The sequence below is a fragment of the Schistocerca piceifrons genome, chromosome 3 (genome assembly GCF_021461385.2).
Source record: "Schistocerca piceifrons isolate TAMUIC-IGC-003096 chromosome 3, iqSchPice1.1, whole genome shotgun sequence".
Taxonomy (NCBI): Eukaryota; Metazoa; Arthropoda; class Insecta; order Orthoptera; family Acrididae; genus Schistocerca; species Schistocerca piceifrons.
Genome location: NC_060140.1, coordinates 309,030,415 through 309,052,999, shown reverse-complemented (window position 1 = coordinate 309,052,999; position 22,585 = coordinate 309,030,415). Strand labels below are relative to the sequence as shown.

Below are 22,585 nucleotides of genomic sequence, written 5' to 3'. Positions count from 1 at the left end.
AGCCATTCGCACTATTTCATGGTTTACACTAGACGCAAACAGCTGGGGTACACTACTTACGTCATGGGGGGTTTGGGGTGGTGGCAGGAAGGGCATCCAGCCACCTTCTGCAACTGATACTGCCAAATCAGTAATAACACAGCCGACCCTGTGTGGCGTGGGACAAGGCCCAAAGAAAGAAAGTAAGAAAGAAAATTCTGTCACGCCTGCTACAGAAATGATGTGTAGACCGGAATATGTTAAACTAAACGATGGAACTTCATTTTTGTGTGCGGCCCTATAACACAGAGATCACGATTCTAGTAACGTACAATAGTCTAGTCGAGGTCAGTGCGATCCTCATTGCTAGCATTACTAAACATATATGAAAGAAACACATACACTAGAGAAAGAGAGATAAAAAACATAGAATAATAAACATATGAAAGGTAACAAAAACAGGGAATAGATGATCTGTGCTTCCCACAATTAAACTCAGCACCTCTGGTGGCGCGCACAGAACTACTGGCGCACGTGCGAAAATTTGACACTCACCCACTAACACACACACACTTCAGGCAGCTGTGGGTCACTATACCGTATCCGCCCGCCCTGATTTATGCTTTCCATGATTTCCCTATATCGCTTCAGGAAACGTCAGGATGGTTCCTTTGAAAGGGCACAGCCGATATCCTTACCCATCCTTCCCCAATCTGATGCGACTGATGACCTCACTGTTTGGTCCTTCCCCTCAAATCAAATAACCAACCAACCATTACACGAAAAAGAATTAAGGGACTAATGAAAGCAATGTCAGGGATCTGTGCTTGAATTATTGAAGAATATGTCAATACATATTAGAAAAATGAGTGAATGTGTCCATGCATGTGAGTGTGTGTGTGTGTGTGTGTGTGTGTGTGTGTGTGTGTGTGTGTGTGTGTTATATGTTCTGCATCTCCTAAGCCACTGGACTGATTTCAGACAAACTTCATACACATGTACCTTACTGTCAGGCAACAATTTCTGTGGGGGTAAGAACCACCTTCCTATCAAAGTGGGTGGGAAGGGGGGGGGGATGAAGTATAGCTCATCAGACATCAGTTCCCAGATTTTATTGGTCCAATATTTGAGAGTAAGAGAACATAGCCACTTGCATCAAATTTCAAACATAATTTCAGACCTTTACCATTTTTTTTCTCGCAGACAACCCCTACAAATGATGAAAGCAAGAGCGTTTATCACTTACTACTTTTCTGCTGTTCATGCAGTAAAAGTAACACGAGACATAACGTTATAATTTATTACTTCTTTACTACTAACTGTATTCGTGGCGCATTTTACAAATAGTTTGAAGATACACCACTAAATGTAAGTGCAAAATTATATCATTGTATGATACATAGATCAGGAGATAAACAGGGAGATGTGTGAAAAACTACCACATTGTGCATGGCATTCAAATTTATTACTTCTTTGCTGCTAACTCCATTCACAACACAGTTTGCATGGAGTATCCACAAATGCCGCAGAATGTACCTACAAAATTATACCATTGTGCGACATATAGTTAAATAGATATGACACAATAAACATTAAGCACAAGGCCAGACGCTGCGTCGTACAGCCACAGACGCACAGCTACAAATAAATACTTGGGCAACGTGGGGTTTCCCCTATAGATGTTATTACAAAAGGTATATGCCTACGTTAATTAACAACACTCTGTATCCCTGAATATTTCACAGTAGCTTATGTTAAGACTGCAAGGTTCGAAGGATGGTGGATGTAGGTAGAACCTTCAGCATTTTATTAATTCCATTTGGAAGCATAATTCTTTCATTCAGATCTTCTTTTCATTAAAATACTACAACGATCGACAGCTTTCATCCACCTTCTGTTGAATATTGTACACTCAATGCAGATATCGCTTGTTATCTTAAGTACAAGAAAAGCACCTTTCGTCATTGCACAGTTGTACAAGATTAATTTTAGGAAAGCATTTTTTAGCAACCAAAAAAAATGGAACTGGAGAACTCAGGTAAGAACTAAATGCATACAAGGACTGCTCATTGAAAACACATGAGCTTAGCTTTCAGAGATCACAAATTCATACATGGTTCTTGTTAAGGTACACCCAACAGATTTGTTTTGATGTGTGCTAGGCTCTCTTAATTGATTTTTAATGTATTCATTTCAATAAATACATATTAGTTCTAAATTAAGCTTCTTATACCTACTTAGTATATAACAGTAGGTTACGAACTCACTTAACTCCTGCTTGGTGTGTGGAAATAAAATAAACAGTATCTAATCTCCTACCTTTCAAACTTCACAAAAGTTCACCTGCAAAGCTTGTGGAACTAGCACTCCTGGAAGAAGGGATGTTGTGGAGAAATGGCTTAGCTGCAGCCTGGGGGATCTTCCCAGAATGAATTTTTCGCTCTGCAACGGAGTGTGTGCTGATATGAAACTTACTGGAAGATTAAAACTGTGTGCAAGATCGATGCTCTAGCTTGGGACACTTGCCTTTCATGGATAAATGCTCTACTGACTGAGTTACCCAAACCCAACTCCCAGCACGTCCTCACAGTTTTATTTCTACCCATACAAGATAGGCTACCTTCTAAACACCACCTAAGATCTTTTGCGTAACTTTTGGGACTAGCACTCCTGGAAGAAATGATATTGTGGAGACGTGACTTAGCCACAGTCTGAAGGATGTTTCCAGGATGAGCATTTCACTCTCTAGCAGAGTGTGCACTGATATGTTTGGGCCACGAGTCGTGCTTGGGCAACTCAGTCGTTAGAGTACTAGCCCAACAAAGACAAACATCCTGTGTACAGTTCTTGATCCGGCATACAGTTTAGATCTGCCAGGAAGTTTCATATCAGCACATTCACTGTGGAAACATCCCCCAAAATTGTGGCTGGTCTATGACTCCACAATGCCCTTTGTTCCAGAAGTGGTAGTCCTGTAAGTTACATGGATTGAACTTCTGTGAAGTTTAGAGGGTAGAAGATGAGTTAATGGTGGAAGTAAAGCTGGAGGATGGGGTCATGGGTCAGGCTTGAGTAGCTCAGTAAGTAGAGCACTTGCCTGTGAAAGGCAGAGCTCTCGAATTCAAGTCTCGATCCAGCACTCAGTTTTCATCTTCCAGAAAGTTTTATATGAGTATGCACTCTACAGCAGCGCGAAAAATTCATTCTGGAATTATTCTTTAAGTTCATTCTAGGAATCACAAGTATGGTCTCTTATCTTATTCCCATGGCCTCTATGTGAGATATGTCAGGGTGGCAGTAGAATTATCACACGATCTACCTCAAATGCTCATCCCCTAAAAAAAAACCAAAAGAGTTTTGTGACAACTACAGTGTCTTTTTCCCATGAAATCCCATTTACTGCAGACGTGTGAAACCATATGCATATGCATATGTCCAAACAATTGTCACACTGAATTGTTACCAGATAAATGGTCGCAAATCCTGGCTTTTTTTTTGTCACCTGTAATTATTTCTGATTTTATATATGGTGTGTGATTCAACTGGTGACACCCCTCATATTAATGTTCACTGGTATGTATTTTATGATCAGATAGTGTACACAGATTGTAGATCCCACATTGCACTACAAGCAACTAGTAGTAAAGCAAGTTCATGCACACACTGCCTACGTTTTGTGATTATAGATGATTTTGTTAAGTGTTACATAATTGTTGAAGTATCAGAGTCCTTTTAGATGCTGTCTCTGGTAGGAGGCCCACGGTCTGGAAAGACACCTCTTATCCGCTCCTGGGTGTAAAGTGGTGAGAAATTTGTTCATGCACATGTACAGTATGTGATCAAAAATATCCGGACGCCAGACTGAAAATGATTAACAAGTTCGTGACGCCCTCCATCGGTAATGCTGGAATCGAATATGGTGTTGGCCCACCCTTAAGCTTGATGACAGCTTCCACTCTCGCAGGCATACGTTCAATCAGGTGCCGAAAGGTTTCATAGGGAGTGGCAGCCCATTCTCCACGGAGTGCTGCACTGAAGAGATTTATCGATGTCGGTCAGTGAGGCCTGGCACGAAGTCGAGGTTCGAAAACATCCCAAAGGTGTTCTGTAGGATTCAGTTCAGGACTCTGTGCTGGTCAGTCCATTACAGGGACGTTATTGTCTTGTGACCACTCCGCCACCGGCCGTGCATTATCAACAGGTGCTTGATCGTGTTGAAAGATGCAGTCCCCATCCCGGATTTGATCTTCAACAGCGGAAAGCAAGAAGGTGATTGAAACATCAATGTAGGCCTGCACTGTGATAGTGGCTGGCCAAACAACAAGGAGTGCAAGCCCCCTCCATGAAAAACGCAACCAAACCATAGCACCACCCCCTCCGAATTTTACTGTTGGCACTAAACATATGGCAGATGACGTTCACCAGGCATTCGCCATACTCACACCCCGCCATCGGATCGCCACATTGTGTACCGTGATTCGTCACTCCACACAACCTTTCTTCCACTGTTCAGTCGGCCAATGTTTGTGCTCCTTACATCAAGCGATGCATCGTTTGACATTTACCAGCGTGATGTGTGGCTTACGAGCAGCTGGTCAATCATGAAATCCAAGTTTTCTCACCTACCACCTAACTGTAATGTTACTTGCAGTAGATCCTGATGCAGTTTGGTATTCCTGTGTGATTGTCTGGATAGATATCTGCCTATTACACATTATGACCCTCTTCAACTGTCGGCAGTCTCTGTCAGTGAACAAACGAGGTCGGCCTGTATGCTTTTGTGCTGTACGTGTCCCTTCACGTTTCCACTTCACTATCACATCGGAAACAGTGGACCTAGGGATGTTTAGAAGTGTGGCAACATCGCGTACAGACGTATGACACAAGTGACACCCAATAACCTGAAACTTCCTGGCAGAGTAAAACTGTGTGCCGGGCCGAGACTCGAACTCGGGACCTTTGCCTTTCGCAGGCAAGTGCTCTACCAACTGAGCTACCCAAGCACGACTCATGCCTCGTCCTCACAGCTTTACTTCTGCCAGTACCTCGTCTCCTACCTTCCAAACTTTACAGAAGCTCTCCTGCGAAGCTTGCAAAACCAGGACTCCTGAAAGAAAGGGTATTGCGGAGACATGGCTTTGCCACAGCCTGGGGGATGTTTCCAGAATGAGATTTTCACTCTGCAGCGGGGTGTGCGCTGATATGAAACTTCCTGGCAGATTAAAACCGTGTGCCAGACCGAGCCTTTAGCGGGCAAGTGCTCTACGAACTGAGCTACCCAAGCACGACTCACGCGCCGTCCTCATAGCTTTACTTCTGCCAGTACCTCGTCTCCTACCTTCCAAACTTCTTCCTTTCAGGAGTGCTAGTTCTGCAAGGTTGCAGGACAGCTTCTATAAAGTTTCGAAGGTAGGAGACGAGGTACTGGCAGAAGTAAAGCTGTGAAGACGGGGCGTGAGTCGTGCTTGGTAGCTCAGTTGGTAGAGCACTTGCCCGCGAAAGGTAAAGGTCCCGAGTTCGAGTCTCGGTCCGGCACACTGTTTTAATCTGCCAGGAAGTTTCATATCAGCGCACACTCCGCTGCAGAGTGAAAATCTCATTCTGGAAACATCCCCCAGGCTGTGGCAAAGCCATGTCTCCGCAATATCCTTTCTTTCAGGAGTGCTAGTTCTGCAAGCTTCACAGGAGAGCTTCTGTAAAGTTTGGAAGGTAGGAGACGAGGTACTGGCAGAAGTAAAGCTGTGAGGACGGGGCGTGAGTCGTGCTTGGTAGCTCAGTTGGTAGAGCACTTGCCTGCGAAAGGCAAAGGTCCCGATTTCGAGTCTCGGTCGGGCACACAGTTTTAATCTGCCAGGAAGTTTCATATCAGCGCACACTCTGCTGCAGAGTGAAAATCTCATTCTGGACCCAATCACCTGACCACATTCGAAGTCTGTGAGTTCTGCGGAGCGCCCCATTCTGCTCTCTCACGATATCTAATGACTACTGAGGTCGCTGATATTGAGTACGTGGCAGTAGGTGGCAGCACAATGCATCTACTGTGAAAAACATGTGTTTTTGCGGGGTACGGATACTTTTGATCACATTGTGTACATCCATCCATCCCTCTCGTCTTGCACAGTGCTGTTGGCTTCACTTTTCAAGGCCTTCCACACTTCAACTTTAAGCTGGCTGAGGTTGTGGCTGCTGGATGCCACTATAGTAGTCTTAACAAGCATAGTGTGGTGGTGGGCAGTATAAAAAGGCGGCAGTCGGTGCTGTAGCCTGACAACACTCGGTCACCATGGAAATCATCGCCTGCAGCTATATAATACAGAGTATTCCAGACAGCATGATTTAGCATGGGGGGAGGGGGGCACTCCACAATCCAATGTTTGTTTAAATAATAAAGACATAATTGTTCCAATCCTATCCCAGCAGTGGTGGTAACAGCACATGTGATCTGGCAGCTGGTTGGCAGAATTTGTTTGAACTTAGATGAAAAAGGGTGGGGGAATTACACTCAGAGCCATGGGACATAAGTGTAACATGTTATTTATGCAACTCCACAGTGTGATTTAGTTACGTCTTGTGTGGGACACTGTTTTTTTTTAAATGTAATACAGGCATTTATATATCTGGAGAAATATTTCTACTTAGACTTTTTTTAACTTCCAGCAATTTTTACATGTCTAGTTGTAAGGTTATGCTTCAGGACTCATCTTGGGCAGGTATGTTTTGAGAATGGCATCCATTTTAGTCATAAATTGTGCTGCAGATGACACATTGGAAATCACCCTGTGGCCATATTGCATCATAAATTATAGTCATTAACATAAGGGAACATAAATATAGAGGCAGCCATGTTTTCATAGTGGCATACAAACTGGATCATAAATTGTACTAATTAAGATAAGGTGAAGTACACAGATCACCACCTGCTGGCCAAATTTGGAATATACATCGTCGTTATAAAGAGAAGGATGATATAAATACATAGGCAGCTGTTTTTTTAAAGGCAGATAATAAAATATCACCATGAAGATGATTGGAAAATACACACATCGAAAACGTTTTGCTCACCTCAGTTCCGAGAGTTCCAGAACCTGTACAAAAAACTGTAATACAGATGAACATAAACAACATTTCCGCCCTTTTTATTGCTCATAAAAACCACGCATTGCATGCTGTACCACTATACAGCGAGACTTTCAGAGGTGGTGGTCCAGATTGCTCTACAGTACCTCTAATACCCAGTAGCATGTCCTCTTGCGTTGATACATGCCTGTATTCGTCGTGGCATACTATCCACAGGTTCATTAAGGCACTGTTGATCCAGATTGTCCCACTCCTCAATGGCGATTCGGCGTAGAGCCCACAGAGTGGTTGGTGGGTCATATTGTCCATAAACAGCCCTTTTCAATCTATCCAAGACATGTTCGATAGGCTTCATGTCTGGAGAACATGCTGGCCACTCTAGTCGAATGATGTCGTTATCCTGAAGGAAGTCACTGACAAGATGTGTACGATAGGGGCGCGAATTGTCTTCCATGAAGACGAATGCCTCGCCAATGTGCTGCCGATATGGTTGCACTATCGGTCAGAGGATGGCATTCACATATCGTACAGCTGTCACAGCGCATTCCATGACCACCAGCGGTGTACGTTGGCCCGAAATAATGCCACCCCAAAACAGCAGGGAATCTACGACTTGCTGCACTCGCTGGACAGTGTGTCTAAGGTGTTCATCCTGACTGGGTTGCCGCCAAACACGTCTCCGACCATTGTCTGCTTGAAGGCATATGTGAAACTCATCAGTGAAGAGAATGTGATGCCAACACTGAGTGGTCCATTCGACATGTTGATGGGTCCATCTGTGGCTCGCTGCATGGTGCTGTGTTTGAAAAGATGGACCTCGCCATGGACGACAGGAGTGAAATTGCGCATCATACAGCCTATTGCACACAGTTTGAGTCGTAACACGACGTCCTATGGCTGCACGAAAAGCATTATTCAACATGGTGGCGTTGCTGTCAGGGTTCCTCCGAGCCATAATCCATAGGTAGCGGTCATCCATTGCAGTAGCAGCCCTTGGGCGGTCTGAGCGAAGCATCGCATCGACGGTTCATGTCTCTCTGTGTCTCCTCCATGCCCGAATAACATCGCTTCAGTTCACTCCGAGATGCCTGGACACTTCCCTTGTCGAGAGCCATTCCAGGCACAAAGTAACAATGCAGACGCGATCGAACCGCGGTGTTGACCATCTAGGCATGGTTGAAATACAGACAACACGACCCGTGGAATTCCTGGTGGAATGACTGGAAGTGATCAGTTGTCGGTCCCCCTCCGTCTTATAGGCGCTGCTCATGCATGGTTGTTTACATCTTTGGGCGTGTTTAGTGACGTCCTTGAACAATCAAAGGGACTGTGTCTGTGATACAATATCCACAGTCAACGTCTATCTTCAAGAGTTCTGGGAAACGGTGTGATGCAAAACTTTTTTGATTTGTTTAAATCAAACCTAAATAAACATAGAAAATCTGGTAACAATACTGTTACGCCACAGCCAATAGAATAACATCACATCCCTCATTTTTTTATTTTCTGCCATTTATGCTCCTCCAAATTGGCGTAGTAAAATGGGCCTTTGGGGAGGGTGAGGAGGGGGAGGAGAGGGCTTGGAACTGCTCTAACTAGGCATCTTAATAACTTACTAAAATTCATCTCGTTGATGGCGGGATAACAGTGTCTTCATCGACAAACAGCAGCCAAAAGCAAGCTTTATTATGTGTGCTTGTTCGAATATTTTTGTCGGTCTGGAGTTCTGATCTTCCACAGTCTATGATTGCTTCTGATGCCTAGAAGAAGTACCATCCAAAAATAACATCATGACTACTTTCTGTAAACGCGACAAACGATGTATTTGTGACCTTCAGCACAGTTGCTTTTGTATTAGAGAACATGGTCGCCTTTAGCAGGAGGTTATAAGCGTTTCACTTCACAGAAAAAGAAGCCCAGGCTGACTGTCCATCAATAATGCCATCGATAAGATTTCTTGCCATCTCAGTAAGTATTGTCCATAGAGGATTTTCATCTGTGGCAGCATCAACTCGATAGATGGCCTTCTTGCTCCATTTTCCCAAATTCGGAAGTTAGGTAAGTGGCTGGTAACTCTGAATGCCGGTAGGAGATGACTACAGAGTGTTGGCGAGTGACCTCATGCAGGGTATGGAGATAATCTTTTGCCCAGAAGTCGACTATAATCGTCTGCAGTTGACTGATGTGAATGGGACGTATTACCTTGGACACAAAAGCCTCCAATGGGTCTGTCATCAAGTTTGGCTTAGTTAATTTAATCTTGCCTTAGTCACTAGAAATTCTCTTATTTTTACTTCTGACAATTTTTCCTGTACAGAATCCTCAAATCTGTGATACGAGAAATAACGTAAAAGGCTTGGAAAACAGATTTTGTAGAGTAACAAGACGTAGTGTAAGTTTTCAGGACACTTTAACTCGAATTACTTACCTTTTGGAATGGATACACAGTATCTAGTCAAATTTGAACATCCTAATAGGACTGTTGTGACTGATGACGTCTTGTGGCGTTAACGGTAGTCGAATACCCATCTACTTTCTCTGTAGTGGCACTCGTTGTGTCCAGGATGTCCAAAATGTTAACAGATTGGCACGCTGTCCTCCATCTCTTCAAGATGGATTCGACAGGTGTTGTACATTGGTGCCAAAGGTCGATACACCTGTTCCTCAACATTTTTTACTATCTCCTTGCACTCCATCTGGCTGCCAGTTATCATGATTGATGTACTCAAGATGTGGCTGCCACAATACTTACCTAGTAAGTTGCTTTCTGCAGATATTGGTAGTTGGCATTTAGGTTGCTTGTAACAGCAACTTTGCATTGATGTTGGTTTCATTACTTCCATGCCACATCCTGACCGTTTGTAGTAGGTCGACAGATTGAATTATTTTTGTCTATGTGCACATAATTGTTTATGGATTTAGTCCTGTTTTTCGGTCAGGCTCTGTGGTACCCCAACTGGTACAGTTGAAAATCCGACCTGTAAACAATCCTTTGGGTTTTAGTGTTTGCAGAGGCAATGTCTGCATAAACTTATTTGACATTCGATGTGGTGGCTGATGATAGCAATTGTAGTGGGAAATACCTTTACAACCACTCCCATTAGCCACTGTGCTAAGTGTCAACTTAGTTTCCATGGACAGTAATTTCTATTACCTGTCTGCTGTTATGGAGATATCAATAAATCAATTTTTTTCACCATGTCTCCTTTACCAGTAGCTTCAAATTTGTCTAGCAAGATGTCATGTTGGACAGTATCAAATGCTTTGATAAGTCCAAGTTTATTTTTATTATACTGTTGTTTCTGGTAATCCCATTATGATACTTTCAATGGACTGGGTAACAGCCGACTCTCTACGCCCTCCTTTGTGGAAACCATGTCAGTTTACAGACAAGAGATTGGATTTTTCAAGGTTTTTTATAATTCAATATTTCATGACTGTCACTGTTACTTTTGAAAAATACAGATTCCAAAGCTATTGCTCTAAAGTTTACCACTTCATATATACTGCCCCTGTTATACGATGGTTTTTATTTGCTAAGTTTTTAATCTTTGTGGAAACTCTACTTCTGATAACGATGTATTTATCATATATGAGAGAAGTTCTCATGACACTACACATTTGCTTACCATTGTTTTTATTATCCTTAAAATTTCTAATTTATTTGTGGGACATAGCAATCTTGAATTAACATCTTGTTCTTGTGGAACTGAGGTTCTACTGATCCTAAAGCAGTTTTTACTTAGGTTGACTGTAGTATTTATGAAGTAGTCATTTAAGTAATTTTCCATAGTAAGATTTCTGAGTAAGAGACTGTGATCATCTTTTAAAAAAGATTTGTCACAAAAAGAAAGGAGATAAATAAAGAAAGAAAGATTAAGATGGCATAGAATCACAAAATCCACTACAATAACATGAGTTAGCTTTGCGAAGATAGGTCTCCCGAAAAAGCTTCCCAGCGGCGTTATGTGATAGTCCATTGACAGGCAGTGTAAATGCCCCCATAAGAAGTGCAATGTGGAATATTTTGACATGACGTGTCGTCACAGCACATGTGAATTGGCCTTAATATTCTTAAGGCCTCACCACACGCAACGATCTGTCTGCAGAGATATCTGCACAAATGCCTGTGCACACCATAAATTGCTGCAAATCTGGTGCATTCACAGAGAAAAAGTTTTCGACTACTGCCCACCCACCGTCTGTCGAACTAGGGCCCAGTTGTACAGTCTCTGGATAAATCCAGGGATATCTAACTGAGGAATAGGCTAACCACAGGTTAACTTGGAGTGCACGTTGTATGACGCCACTTTATCGTCCAGTTAGTTATTCACAGAATGGCGTTCCCGTCCAGTTAAGTTAGTAACAACTGAAAAGCATACTGGGTATTTTCGCATACATCTTTTCTTATTTACTTAGTCATCTTCTGCAGAAATAGTGTGTCTGATATGAGCGATGAGCGTTCCAAATACCAAAACTATTCCCTTGAGGATATTTTGAGAGTGGCAAATACTGTAAATGTGTTCAAGAGTGTAGTAGAAAATCCGAAAACAGCTGGGACTTCATTCAACGAAAATCTTACTGCAAAACATTTAACTGATTTTGTAGGCTTCTTCTACATGTTACAATATGATGATCTGTCTCGAAATTAGATAAACGATCAGATATTTGTTGTTTAAGCAGTAAGAGATCTTTCTAGATTTCCAAGTAAGCATGGAAAAATATGTAATGGTTTCCATTTACAGACAACTTTACATACATCAACAGAGAGCTAAAACAGTCATACTTTTTTTTTCAAGAAAGAAACACGTAAATATTATGCCCGTATGAGATAGCAGAGACTACAGACTGGTGGTGCCCCATACGTGAAATTTAAGTTCCAACTTGTGTACAATGAAACACAAGATTTGATTAAGTTGTCTACAAAAGGACGCCACAGTCAGCTCAATTCAGAGCCTACATTTCTAGACACGATAGTATTCCAACAAATTTAGCTGTATGGTACATGATGAATTATAAGTAGGCAAATAATACAGAACCAATTGTTAAGTGTGGTCCGCTTTGGGAAATAGTTGGTCTTTTCACTCTCCAACAAACTGTGACAACAGAAACATCACGGCGATTGATTTGGCTGACAATTCTGAGAGATATTACTAGCTGGTTTGCTGTCGTTTCCACATCTTAGAATGATTAATTCATTACAGCTGCAATGGGTGTTCTGTAGAAACTACCTTTGCTAACTCACTGACCACTATTTGCGCATCCAGTTCTGCTTTTTTGGGGTATATATAAATCGTCTTCTGATGAAGATGTGATTATTACACATGTAGAATACGATGCCAAAATTTACAACAAACAACCATTATCATTTTCTTAATCCTAGTGTAGAAATGTAGCTGTGGTACATATCAAACTGGAGGCTGTTGTTACTGTAACTCAACCCAAATATTTGAGGAACAGTAACTATTTCATATATAATTTTGGTTTGTGCAATCATCTCTAGCAGCTACATGTAATGTGGGAGGGTGGGGGACGTAACTGAAGGTGTGACACCTTCACTACGTTCACCCTTCTTTTCTAGTCATCTCAGCTTAGAAATGTGAATTTTGTTTTCAAAATAAAAATACCTGTCCTCAAATTTGGAGTAATTATCAGAGCTGCAGATGCTGTTGCTTCAAAAGTAGTATGACAAGAACCAGGAAGGGATGAATAACTGTATTTGGTAAAAAAAAGACCATAAGCTCAAAATGAAGATCAGAAAATAAAAACTGAAACAAATTATTTCAGAACAAAAACATATTAATCTATATACATTTGTTGATTTTATTTTCATTTAATTATGTCAGAGAACTGAAATAATTAACAAAACTGTCTCTTGTACATGTTGTTCAGTGTCATACACATCCTTTTAATAATTCTGTTGTCTCTCCTCTTGCCCATCCAAATCAAGTCCTCAGTCAAAAGGAGTAAATCACCAGAGGCAAAATATTTGAGTGTCAGTAGTAGCTGGTTCATTGGTGGACCAGAGCCATTTCTGAAAGAAAGAAAATAACGACAGGAGACAATTTGAGTGACAATTCAAGAGAAATTTTAAAACGTAACTTGGCAGCTACTCTTTCCACTGACATGGCTCTGTGTGTTCAATAACTAAACATTTCTGTTAGCTAAATTACAGGTACCTACATTCTTATAACACACAGACAACAATTACTTTATGATAAATATGGATGTGGATATGTGGACATTACTAATAACTGAGAACAACAGCTATATCCTATATCTTACTTTAAAAATTGACTCTCCTCTCGACTTTACTGTGTTAAATTTAGCTTGAATAAGCACAAACAATTTACGTATTTATGGGAATAATGCTAGGTGCTGGACAATTTTGTTGCTCTGAAGCATTCACTAAAAGAAGCAAAGTGTTGTTCCAAAGGGAGATAAGAGTGAATAATATTTTCTGTTATAGGTGTGGCTAAGTGAACTCAGGACATTAGTGCACTATCAAACTTTTTGTTACATTACACATTCATAATGAGCCATCAGTTTCAGAAAAAATGGCACTTCACACAAGTAGAATATAAGATATTTCAATTTAAGTTATCTTCAGCCAGCTACAATTTGACATAAATAACTTGATATTCAAGGCAAGTTAAAAACATAGCATACCAAGCACATCTTCCACATGCTACAGTTACACAGATTCAATAACTAGATTCCTGTTCCGCCCTCATAACATATATATACAGCTATTTTTTGTGACAGTGTGGGAGGACTTATGTGGATAATACTTATAACTGAGAAATACATCAACTATGCTCTGTAGCTCGGGAAGCATAACATTAAAAAATGCTACTTTCCTGTTAATCGTATCTTGAGTAAGCACAAATAGTTCACAGAGTGAAGTGAATAGTGGTAGATAGGAGACAATGTTGTTGCTATGGAGCAACAACTTTCTGCTTTTCACTAAAAAGCGGAAAGTCGTTCTCACACTGCTGTGGTGTTTACATAACGAGTCATTCCCAACAGCAAACAGAGTGGAACAAAATTTTCTGCTACTGACATACTGTGACTGAATGAAATTGGGACATTACTGTTGTATCAAATCGTTTTGCGACATGAAAAATCATAAGGTTTTTGCCTAAAACAGAAGAAACTGTTAATTTACCAATAACTGAGGTAGTTTTTTCAATTTAGTTACGTATATTATGTCACTGGCTGCTAAATAGAACGAAACAGTCCTTTCCACTACTGCAGCAGTTGTAACACACACCAGGTAAATCTATTTTGGCACAAATCGTCGTTTTACTGTGCCTGCTTTACACAAATAACATAATGGAATTCACAAAGAACTGAAATCGAATGCATGTTACTATAGTCCTATTTTATAAACAGAGTAATAGTCTTACCTGTCCATCATTCAGCCCAGCTTCTCAGATACAGTGCAAGATTGAAAAGACGAAATATGGCTTCCTTTGATAAACAAACCTAGAATCCGCATCTTACTGTCTTCTTCTTCATTCTCATCAAGAGTACATCCAAAATTTCATCACTGCTCTCTGCTTCCGTCACTATTCCTGCCATCATGGAAACGATTCCCTGGTTAAGCTCGTTAACTGGCCAGAAATCGCTGGTTAAGCCATATCCAGTTTATTCTCCAGTTATGCATTCTTCTGGATTCGTAAAACGCATTTCTCACGTTTTTCCGAGAATAGAGTTTAACTGCTTGCTAATCGAAGATTGTAAAACTGGCTCAAGGAAAGAAAGTTCAACGTCACACCCCTATGTTCTCACGCCATCACAGTTTGAAGCCAAGTTACCACAGGCATCAATTTTTTACACATGCATGCCCCCACCACCACTCGCGTAAGTCAACTTACTTGTGGAAACATACTATCTACACACTAAGTAAATAAATACTTTCCAAACTGACAAAATGTTCTAAAACTGTGGGATAGGAATGTCATTCTAGAGTTCAGTAAATCATTATAATCACTTAATTGTAACAGAGAAACAAACCATTGCTTGTAGTGGTGAAATAGATTGAAAAGTATTGAAACTGATAGTGTGAGCTGGCTGAGATTCGTATTACTGCAGAACAGTCAATAATATAAAGGCATTTTTTATTTCAGTATAATGATAATATTTTGCTTTTGTCTGATTGTAAATATTACCAGGAAATGGAAATTTATTTATGGCTTTAGGGATTTAGAACTCCTCTTCACCCTCATTATAATTCTGTGTAAATGTAACACTGTTTGTATTGGCGCTATAATTGAGTAATGACTGTATTGCACAGTACTATAGTGTTTGGTTGCAAATTTATACTGTTAAAACAAAAGTATATTTACAGCACTTGTGACCCATTAGAATCGTGACTAAATCTGAAAATTAAAAAAGGCTGAACTGTTGGGAGAAAAACCTTTACTTTCCGATGTACATTAAGCGTCCTGTAGATAACATAAAAATTTAGAAATAATTCCCTTCAGAATACAATATGTATATTGCAGTGACTCCAGTTTCCAGATATTTCAATAATTTAATGCTAGCTGGAACAGCATCTGGCACTTGCATCAGACTTTTGTACAGAGTGAGAAATATGTGTCAAAAGATTTCAGAATTGATTTTACTCACTTGAAAATCATTTTCGAACGAAACATCGTTCTCATCAGATAACACTCCTATTAGTGTATTTGATGTTTCCAAGCGATTCCTGCGAGATTCCTATTTCCACATCCAACATGTGTGGGTCGGTTTTTTTTCGTAAACATCACTATAAGCTCTTCACCTGAAAGCTGCACAGCTCCAGTACATATAATTCCACTTCACAGTCACATAATTGGCGTTTCCAACTCAGGTGTGTGGAAAGGCTAATGTGCATGTCATGGTAGTGGTGTGGGAATGCACTTGTAAGAAATTCATGTCTGTGGGAACCCAGCTTAATTCATTGTTCAGAAATTCGTAAGGAAGGAAATTCCATTATGATCTTTGTTTACAACTTGTTTTGCAAAAAACAATGCAAACAAAATGGAAGAAACACAAGGAACAGTCAGACTGGTCTAGATAGTGTCTACTTAAGCAAAGGCAGTTTTTGTACATAAATTTACTTCGCATGTTGCAGAGCAAACCTGACGACTGTCGCAGTTATTTGTGGATGTATTTGGAAGCAAATAATTACTTTTTGAAGTTCATAACTCTTTTACATAATATCGACAGCATCTTGTATGAGGAGAGCAAATTTTCCACATGAGTGGCTGGCAGTAATATTAAGATACCTGGCAATAGCAAGAAGCAACAAGGATCTAGAAATTCTCCCTTTCCCTTCCACAAGTAACGATCTGTTTGACCAAATGTCTACGCACATCATGTCTGTACAGATGATGGTTGCATGTAGACAGAAGATTTGTGCAGGTGTGAGAGGTAAGAAAAACTGGAAGTTGGTTTGTTGAACAAAACTGCTCAAATCTGTGGACGCTAACGAGTTTAAATTTAGGTACGTCCACACAATGCCTCATTCTGCGTGCACAATCGCAGATACACTGGAATAAAGCACACATCCAAAATTTGTGGAAAGAAGGTAAGTACACATGTGCACTCTTGTGTCCACACGTTGCCTAATTGCACAGTCTGTTATGGATTCCCTTTTGTGCTTGACAAGTCATGCCACATTTATTGTGATGAAAAGGCGACAATAAATGAAAAAGCAAAAGCGACTGTAAGTAAAGAAGTGTCTAAATAACATAGATACGAGAAATACCAAGTGGCAACAATGTTTTTTTGCAAAATTCAGGATGAGGTCACAGTAAGATTTTAAATTTTCTACTTGGAAAACTACAGTGACGAGGAATGTTTGTGCTTTTTATCAGATGACAGGTAGCTGAGGACGGTGTGTGTTTGATTGTGTAGTATGTTGAGGCTATGCTGTGAAGCGAATTATGGGCAATAAAGTCTGTTGACTCCAAAGGAAGCATTTATAGATGATAAATGACGAAGAAGAAGGTTGTCTGCATTGCCCCTTCTGATGATTATTTGAATGAAAATTCGAGATCTATTGCACTGAACATCAAGTAATTTATAAAATGTATTCGATCATATTTTTGTAAAGAATAAGCTACTGTAAGTTTAGAAGTAGAAAAACTGAGAAGAATAAGCCAGAAATCTATGAAAAGTGTATTCCTATATCAAAACTGTGGACGAATATTAATGCTGTGGCGACTTAAAAGGAGATCAACTGGGGAGCCTGACATTTGAACAAAGGAAGTGATGGGGTATATTTAGCACCTCAAAAAACTAAGAAAAATTGAAGTGAAGTACACATGTAATGCAAAAAATACTAAATTGAAAAAGACAAACTACATTCTAGTTGATTCCGCCATCTATGAAATTTCCAAATTTGTCGAGAGCGACGATACTAACCACATATCATCTTTCGTGATTAAAGATGTGTAAACAAACTCAATACAAATGACGCACTGAAAGTTAACCTTCACATATCAACTAAGATCTTCATTTCAATATTTACCAGTTACAAGAATAATCACTGAAATGCTTTGTTTTGAAATGAGGAATAAGTAGTTCAAACTGGTGTGTAAGTCGCCATTTACTAGCTAACGAACTTATGTTACCAGACTTATCGCTGCACTTTACCAAGTAGAAAATCTAAAATCTCACTGTGACCTCCTTTGAAATTTGCAGACAAAATCTTCTTATCACTTTATTTTTCTCGTACCTCTGTTATTTAGATATTTCTCTACCTACAGCAGTTTTTGTGTTTACTTTTCCTGTCGCGTTTTCATCACAAAAAACGCAGCAGAAGCTCCCAAGCAAAGAAGCTTCCACAATGAAGCAACGTATGGACACGAGAACGCCCATGCGTTCGTCCCACAAATCTTTGTGAATGACGTTTGGTTCCCGTGCGTCTTTGATTGCGCACGACGAAAGAGGCATCGTATGGACATACCTAAGGATGGCCACCGAAGGCGGGAAGGAATGCGCTTGTTCGGCCTCCTTTTCCAGGAAATTACGCTTCTACAAATATGCATGGGTAGTTGCGCTGTTGAAAATTTATGCGCATGCACAAAGTTGAATAGAAAAATGGCATCGTGTGTACGCATATAAAAAAACTTTTTGGGGCACCAACTACATTTGCATAGACAAATCGTAGCGTATGAACCGGAGACCACTGCAGATCTCGCGTGTGAACGTATCTGAGGAAACTGTTGTTTCAGTCTTGTGTTTCTCCTCCATGTGTACAGTGACTTACAGGTGCGAATTTGTGAAATCCTCCATCAGGACAGCGAACATAGCTTTGTGTATGTGGGGTATAATTTCACTCAATGTTTGTTCCGAAACTGCAGTATAATTTTTTAGATCAATGGTGAAAAGTCTTCTTCTTCCTGTTGCCAGGAGTCTCCAGCCACTCATGTGGAAGAATTGCTCTCATCAAATAAGTCTTGTTCCAGGCTATGCGTGGAATTGTGAGCTTCAAAAGATAATTATGCTCACAAATACATAAGCAAGTAACTATGCCAGTTATCAGTTTCGCGTTGCAACTCGCAAAGAAAATTTGTGTGCGAAAATTGTCTTCGCTTAAGCAGCCAACGTCTAAATAACTATGATTGATCTTTCTGTTTACTGCGTCTTTTATTTCAGTATAGTTTGCGATCACAGACCATAACAGAATTTCCTCCATTACGATTCTGTATAAATGAATTAAACTTTAATGTTGCGAGAGCATAGCCACTTGCCGCTGAAATATCTTTTGTAGACCGACAGATGGCGGGTGAGAAGTAGATACTAGATTGGACCAAGTGAGTGTGGACCGACGAGGTATATTTTATCGTATGAACGCACTGTATTTGCAACGATTATTTGCGTGCTCAGACATTTGCGCATTCATCTGCGCAGATAGATCGTGGCCTGTGGACGGGCTATTCTTGGAAGGTAGTTGAGGTCTCTGCCGGTGCGCAAACAAAAGTGACAATAGCATCATTGCAGTCGATCATCGCTTGTGTATGTATATTCAAAGCAGCAGATAAACACTGGTTACTTGGTTAGTAAAGACATGTGACTGGCGAAGGTGCAGCTGATAAAGCGTGTGAAGCCGTCGGGCATTATTTTCCTATATTCGTGTGTGCACCAACTGTGGTGACATGATTAACAGGATACCAAAAGTAAGTGCGTGTGGAAGTGATTGTATTGAGGATATTTGTGTTGATAGTAATTTAGCTTTCTGCTTGTTCCGTAGACCATATCTGCTGACAACACTTTATGAATTGTTGTGTGTTAATAAGCTCACAATTCTAATATATAAACTCAGAGAGTATTCCTCTACATGCGGTCTGTTCCATTATTGGCTTTTGCGGTAATGTTATTCAACATGTAGATTTAGTAACCGGAAATCTACGGAAATTCTTTTGTGGAGTGGTAGTGGTTCTCAAGCAGAAAAAATTTTAATTTCCTCTTAGCAAGTTTCATTATTTTCCGGTACACTTCATTTATAAATGAAGTGGTCAGTGTTTTTTGTTTTTCTTTTAATGTTATCTATATGGCTTAGTCAACATCCCAGAATATTGAGTTTCATGCTTATTTGTAGGGTTCGTCGGACATCGACATAATTAGGACAGTATTTATGTACTGCTTCGGCGTGATGATATTACCCGTGGCGACATTTTTTGGTGTTAAGTATGTGATTTTTAACGGTAAGTGGAAGAGGTGAATCATATATTTCATTTATAATTTTGCTGTTTTCCTCATGCAATTTTATAATCACTGCAATCGAGCCGATTATCATGACGTAGCCATGTAATGCCTATTTAATTAATATTATACATTAGCATGTCACGGCTACAACATGCCACTACAGCGTCGTCCCGAACAATATAGTTGGTTTTCCTGCGAGGAAAAAGAAGTTGTGAAGACTTATCACTTCAAGACCTGTATTCAGAAGGACTGTAATGAAAGTACAGTGAAGAATGAATAGTTACATGTAGTGTATGCAATGTAAACCCATTGGAATGGCAGGAATTTGTTTTCTTTGATTTGATTCATGAAGTTCGTAAGCCCGTGGATAACAATAGGCATATAATGTGTGGCCTAGTATTTATGAATGAGGTATACATTTAGGGAAGAGAGTTGTTTGAACTGTCATTTGTCACAAAGGATGCTCCTTCTCTGTGTCATAGGGGTGATACCAAAGTGATTCTTACTGAAGGACACAATTGTGAATCAGATTCATTGCAGAACACTTTATTCAGCCACTAACCCAAACTTGCACAAAGCTTGATGGGTGGAATGGGCCACAAGATCTCCATACCTCTGTCCTGCTAAGCCCATATGAAATGCTTTCAGTGGAAGCCTAGCATTCATTTCACTTAGGTAAAATATTTGGTTCCCTAAAAACAGTGTTATCAGTACCAGTCATAATCATTTAAACCCTTGTTAACACTATGCACTTGGGAGTGTCACTGTGTTGGTAACAAAATCTGAACTGCAAAATTTGTCAGTGTTCAGAGAAAAAACTGAAGGGTGTTAGTTTCTTGTACTTATCAACAGAACTTATTTAAAAAATGACTTCCATAGAATATGAATTTTTAATACACTGATTGGGTGTAGCAGCAATTATTAGTTAATTTGAAAAAGGAGGCATTTGTGCCCTGTCTGATGCTTTGTACGTTTACTTTCATTTCCACTCGTGGAATTTTTTTTTTTTTCCTCCTCTTCGTTTTTGATAAAATTTGGCAAGATGATACAAAATTGTGATTCTTTAGCTTTTCTTCGTTTACTGCATGATGAAATAGTTCATAGGTGAACAACCAGGTGTAAGTGTTCAATGGGCACAATATTTCAGCAGCCAACAGCATTGACATCATCAAGTGCACTGATAAACTGATAACTTAGGAACTGACATGACACTTTCTCCCCTCCTTTTCCTCTTCCTGTACATCTACATAGATACTCAGCAAGCAACCGTACGGTGTGTGGCGGAGGGCACCCTGTACCACTACTTGTCATTTCCTTTGCTGTCGGTAGTCGCAAATAGAGTGAGGGAAAAACAACTGTCTGGATGCCTCCTTATGAGCCCTAATTTCTCGTATCTTATCTTCATGGACATGATGCACAATGTATGTTGGAGACAGTAGAAGCATTCAGCAGTCAACTTCTATTGCCGGTTCTCTAAATTTTCTCAGTTGTGTTTCTTAGAAAGAACATTGCCTTCCTTCCAGGGATTCCCAAAGCATCTTTCTACCACTTAACGCGTTGTTCGAATGCACCAGTAACAAATCTAGCCATCCCCCTGTAAATTACTTCGATGTCTTCCTTCAATCCTACCCGATATGGATCCCAAACACTCAAGCGATACTCGAAAATAGGTCGCACCAGCAACCTTTAGTCTCCTTTACAGGTGACCCACTCTTCCTTAAAATTCTCCCAGTAAACCGAAGTCAACCATTCACCTTCCGTACCGCAGTTCTCACATAGTCTTTTCACTTTACTGCTTTGCAACGTTATGCCCAGATATTTAAATGACTGGATTGTGTCAAATGGGACACTAGTAATACTGGCAGATTAAAACTGTGTGCCCCGACCGAGAGTCGAACTTGGGACCTTTGCCTTTCGCAGAAGTAAAGCTGTGAGTACCGGGCGTGAGTCATGCTTCGGTAGCTCAGATGGTAGAGCACTTGCCCACGAAAGGCAAAGGTCCCGAGTTCGAGTCTCGGTCGGGCACACAGTTTTAATCTGCCAGGAAGTTTCAAATCAGCGCACACTCCGCTGCAGAGTGAAAATCTCATTCTGGACTAGTCATACCATCTCCAAACATTACTCAGCAGGTTAAATTTGCCTCCAACATTACATTATTTACATTATTGACCGTAGACTTTGTTTGAATGGCTCTTTGACTGTCACAACAGAATTGGGTGGCCAGTAAAACATCGAACAATTAACTTGATTTCATCTACACGTGCTACAAGCAACCAGATGACTTCACTGTCACACTCAACTTGGACCTCAACAGAGACAATATTTTTGTGAACTGCATGGACACTCCTCCTCATGTGGCCTCTCATCTGTCTTTCCTATATATGTTCCATGACTGGCTAAATATCTCAGAGCTTTCCTCTTCAGATTTGAACCTGCTCTTGGTTCAGAGAATAATTTGAATGTGAGAACTTTCCTCCTCCTCCTCCTCCCCCCGTCCCTCCCCCCCTCCAGTTTGATGTGCTGTGGTGTCGGAGATCTCCATCAGACATCTCTCCTCCCCCTATCAAGTTGAATCATCCTAGGTTCATGCCCAGGTATGCACATCTGCTGTTCCTGTGCCTGCCATGAAGTCAGTTAGTTCACTGTGCGATATCTCTATCTTCTTCATTGTGTGGCAGATTGAAGGAAGGGATGGAAGAAACAGAAGTTCTGCGATGGCCCCTAAGCAGCCAGTTCATCAGAGCACCTGATGATGGCAACATGGTCACTTGCTGAAATATTGTGCTGTTGGACACTGACATCCGTCTGTTCAACGATGACCTATTTG

The 22,585-nt window shown here is 40.6% G+C and overlaps 1 protein-coding gene and 1 non-coding gene across 2 annotated transcripts in view; one reads left to right on the top strand and one right to left on the bottom strand.

The window, feature by feature from the left end:
* Positions 1 to 4,908: 4,908 nt before the first annotated feature.
* Trnas-cga lies at positions 4,909 to 4,983 on the bottom strand. The gene has a single exon. It is a non-coding gene; the product is annotated as a tRNA-Ser (tRNA).
* A 14,046-nt stretch (positions 4,984 to 19,029) lies between these two features.
* LOC124787893 (vacuolar ATPase assembly integral membrane protein VMA21 homolog) overlaps positions 19,030 to 22,585 on the top strand; it is a 38,015-nt gene continuing 34,459 nt past the window's right edge. Inside the window, exons 1-2 of the mRNA XM_047254864.1 lie at positions 19,030 to 19,229; positions 19,652 to 19,757. Coding sequence (XP_047110820.1) covers positions 19,209 to 19,229; positions 19,652 to 19,757 — 127 coding nt within the window. The 5' untranslated portion in view covers positions 19,030 to 19,208. The remainder of the gene's footprint in view (positions 19,230 to 19,651; positions 19,758 to 22,585) is intronic.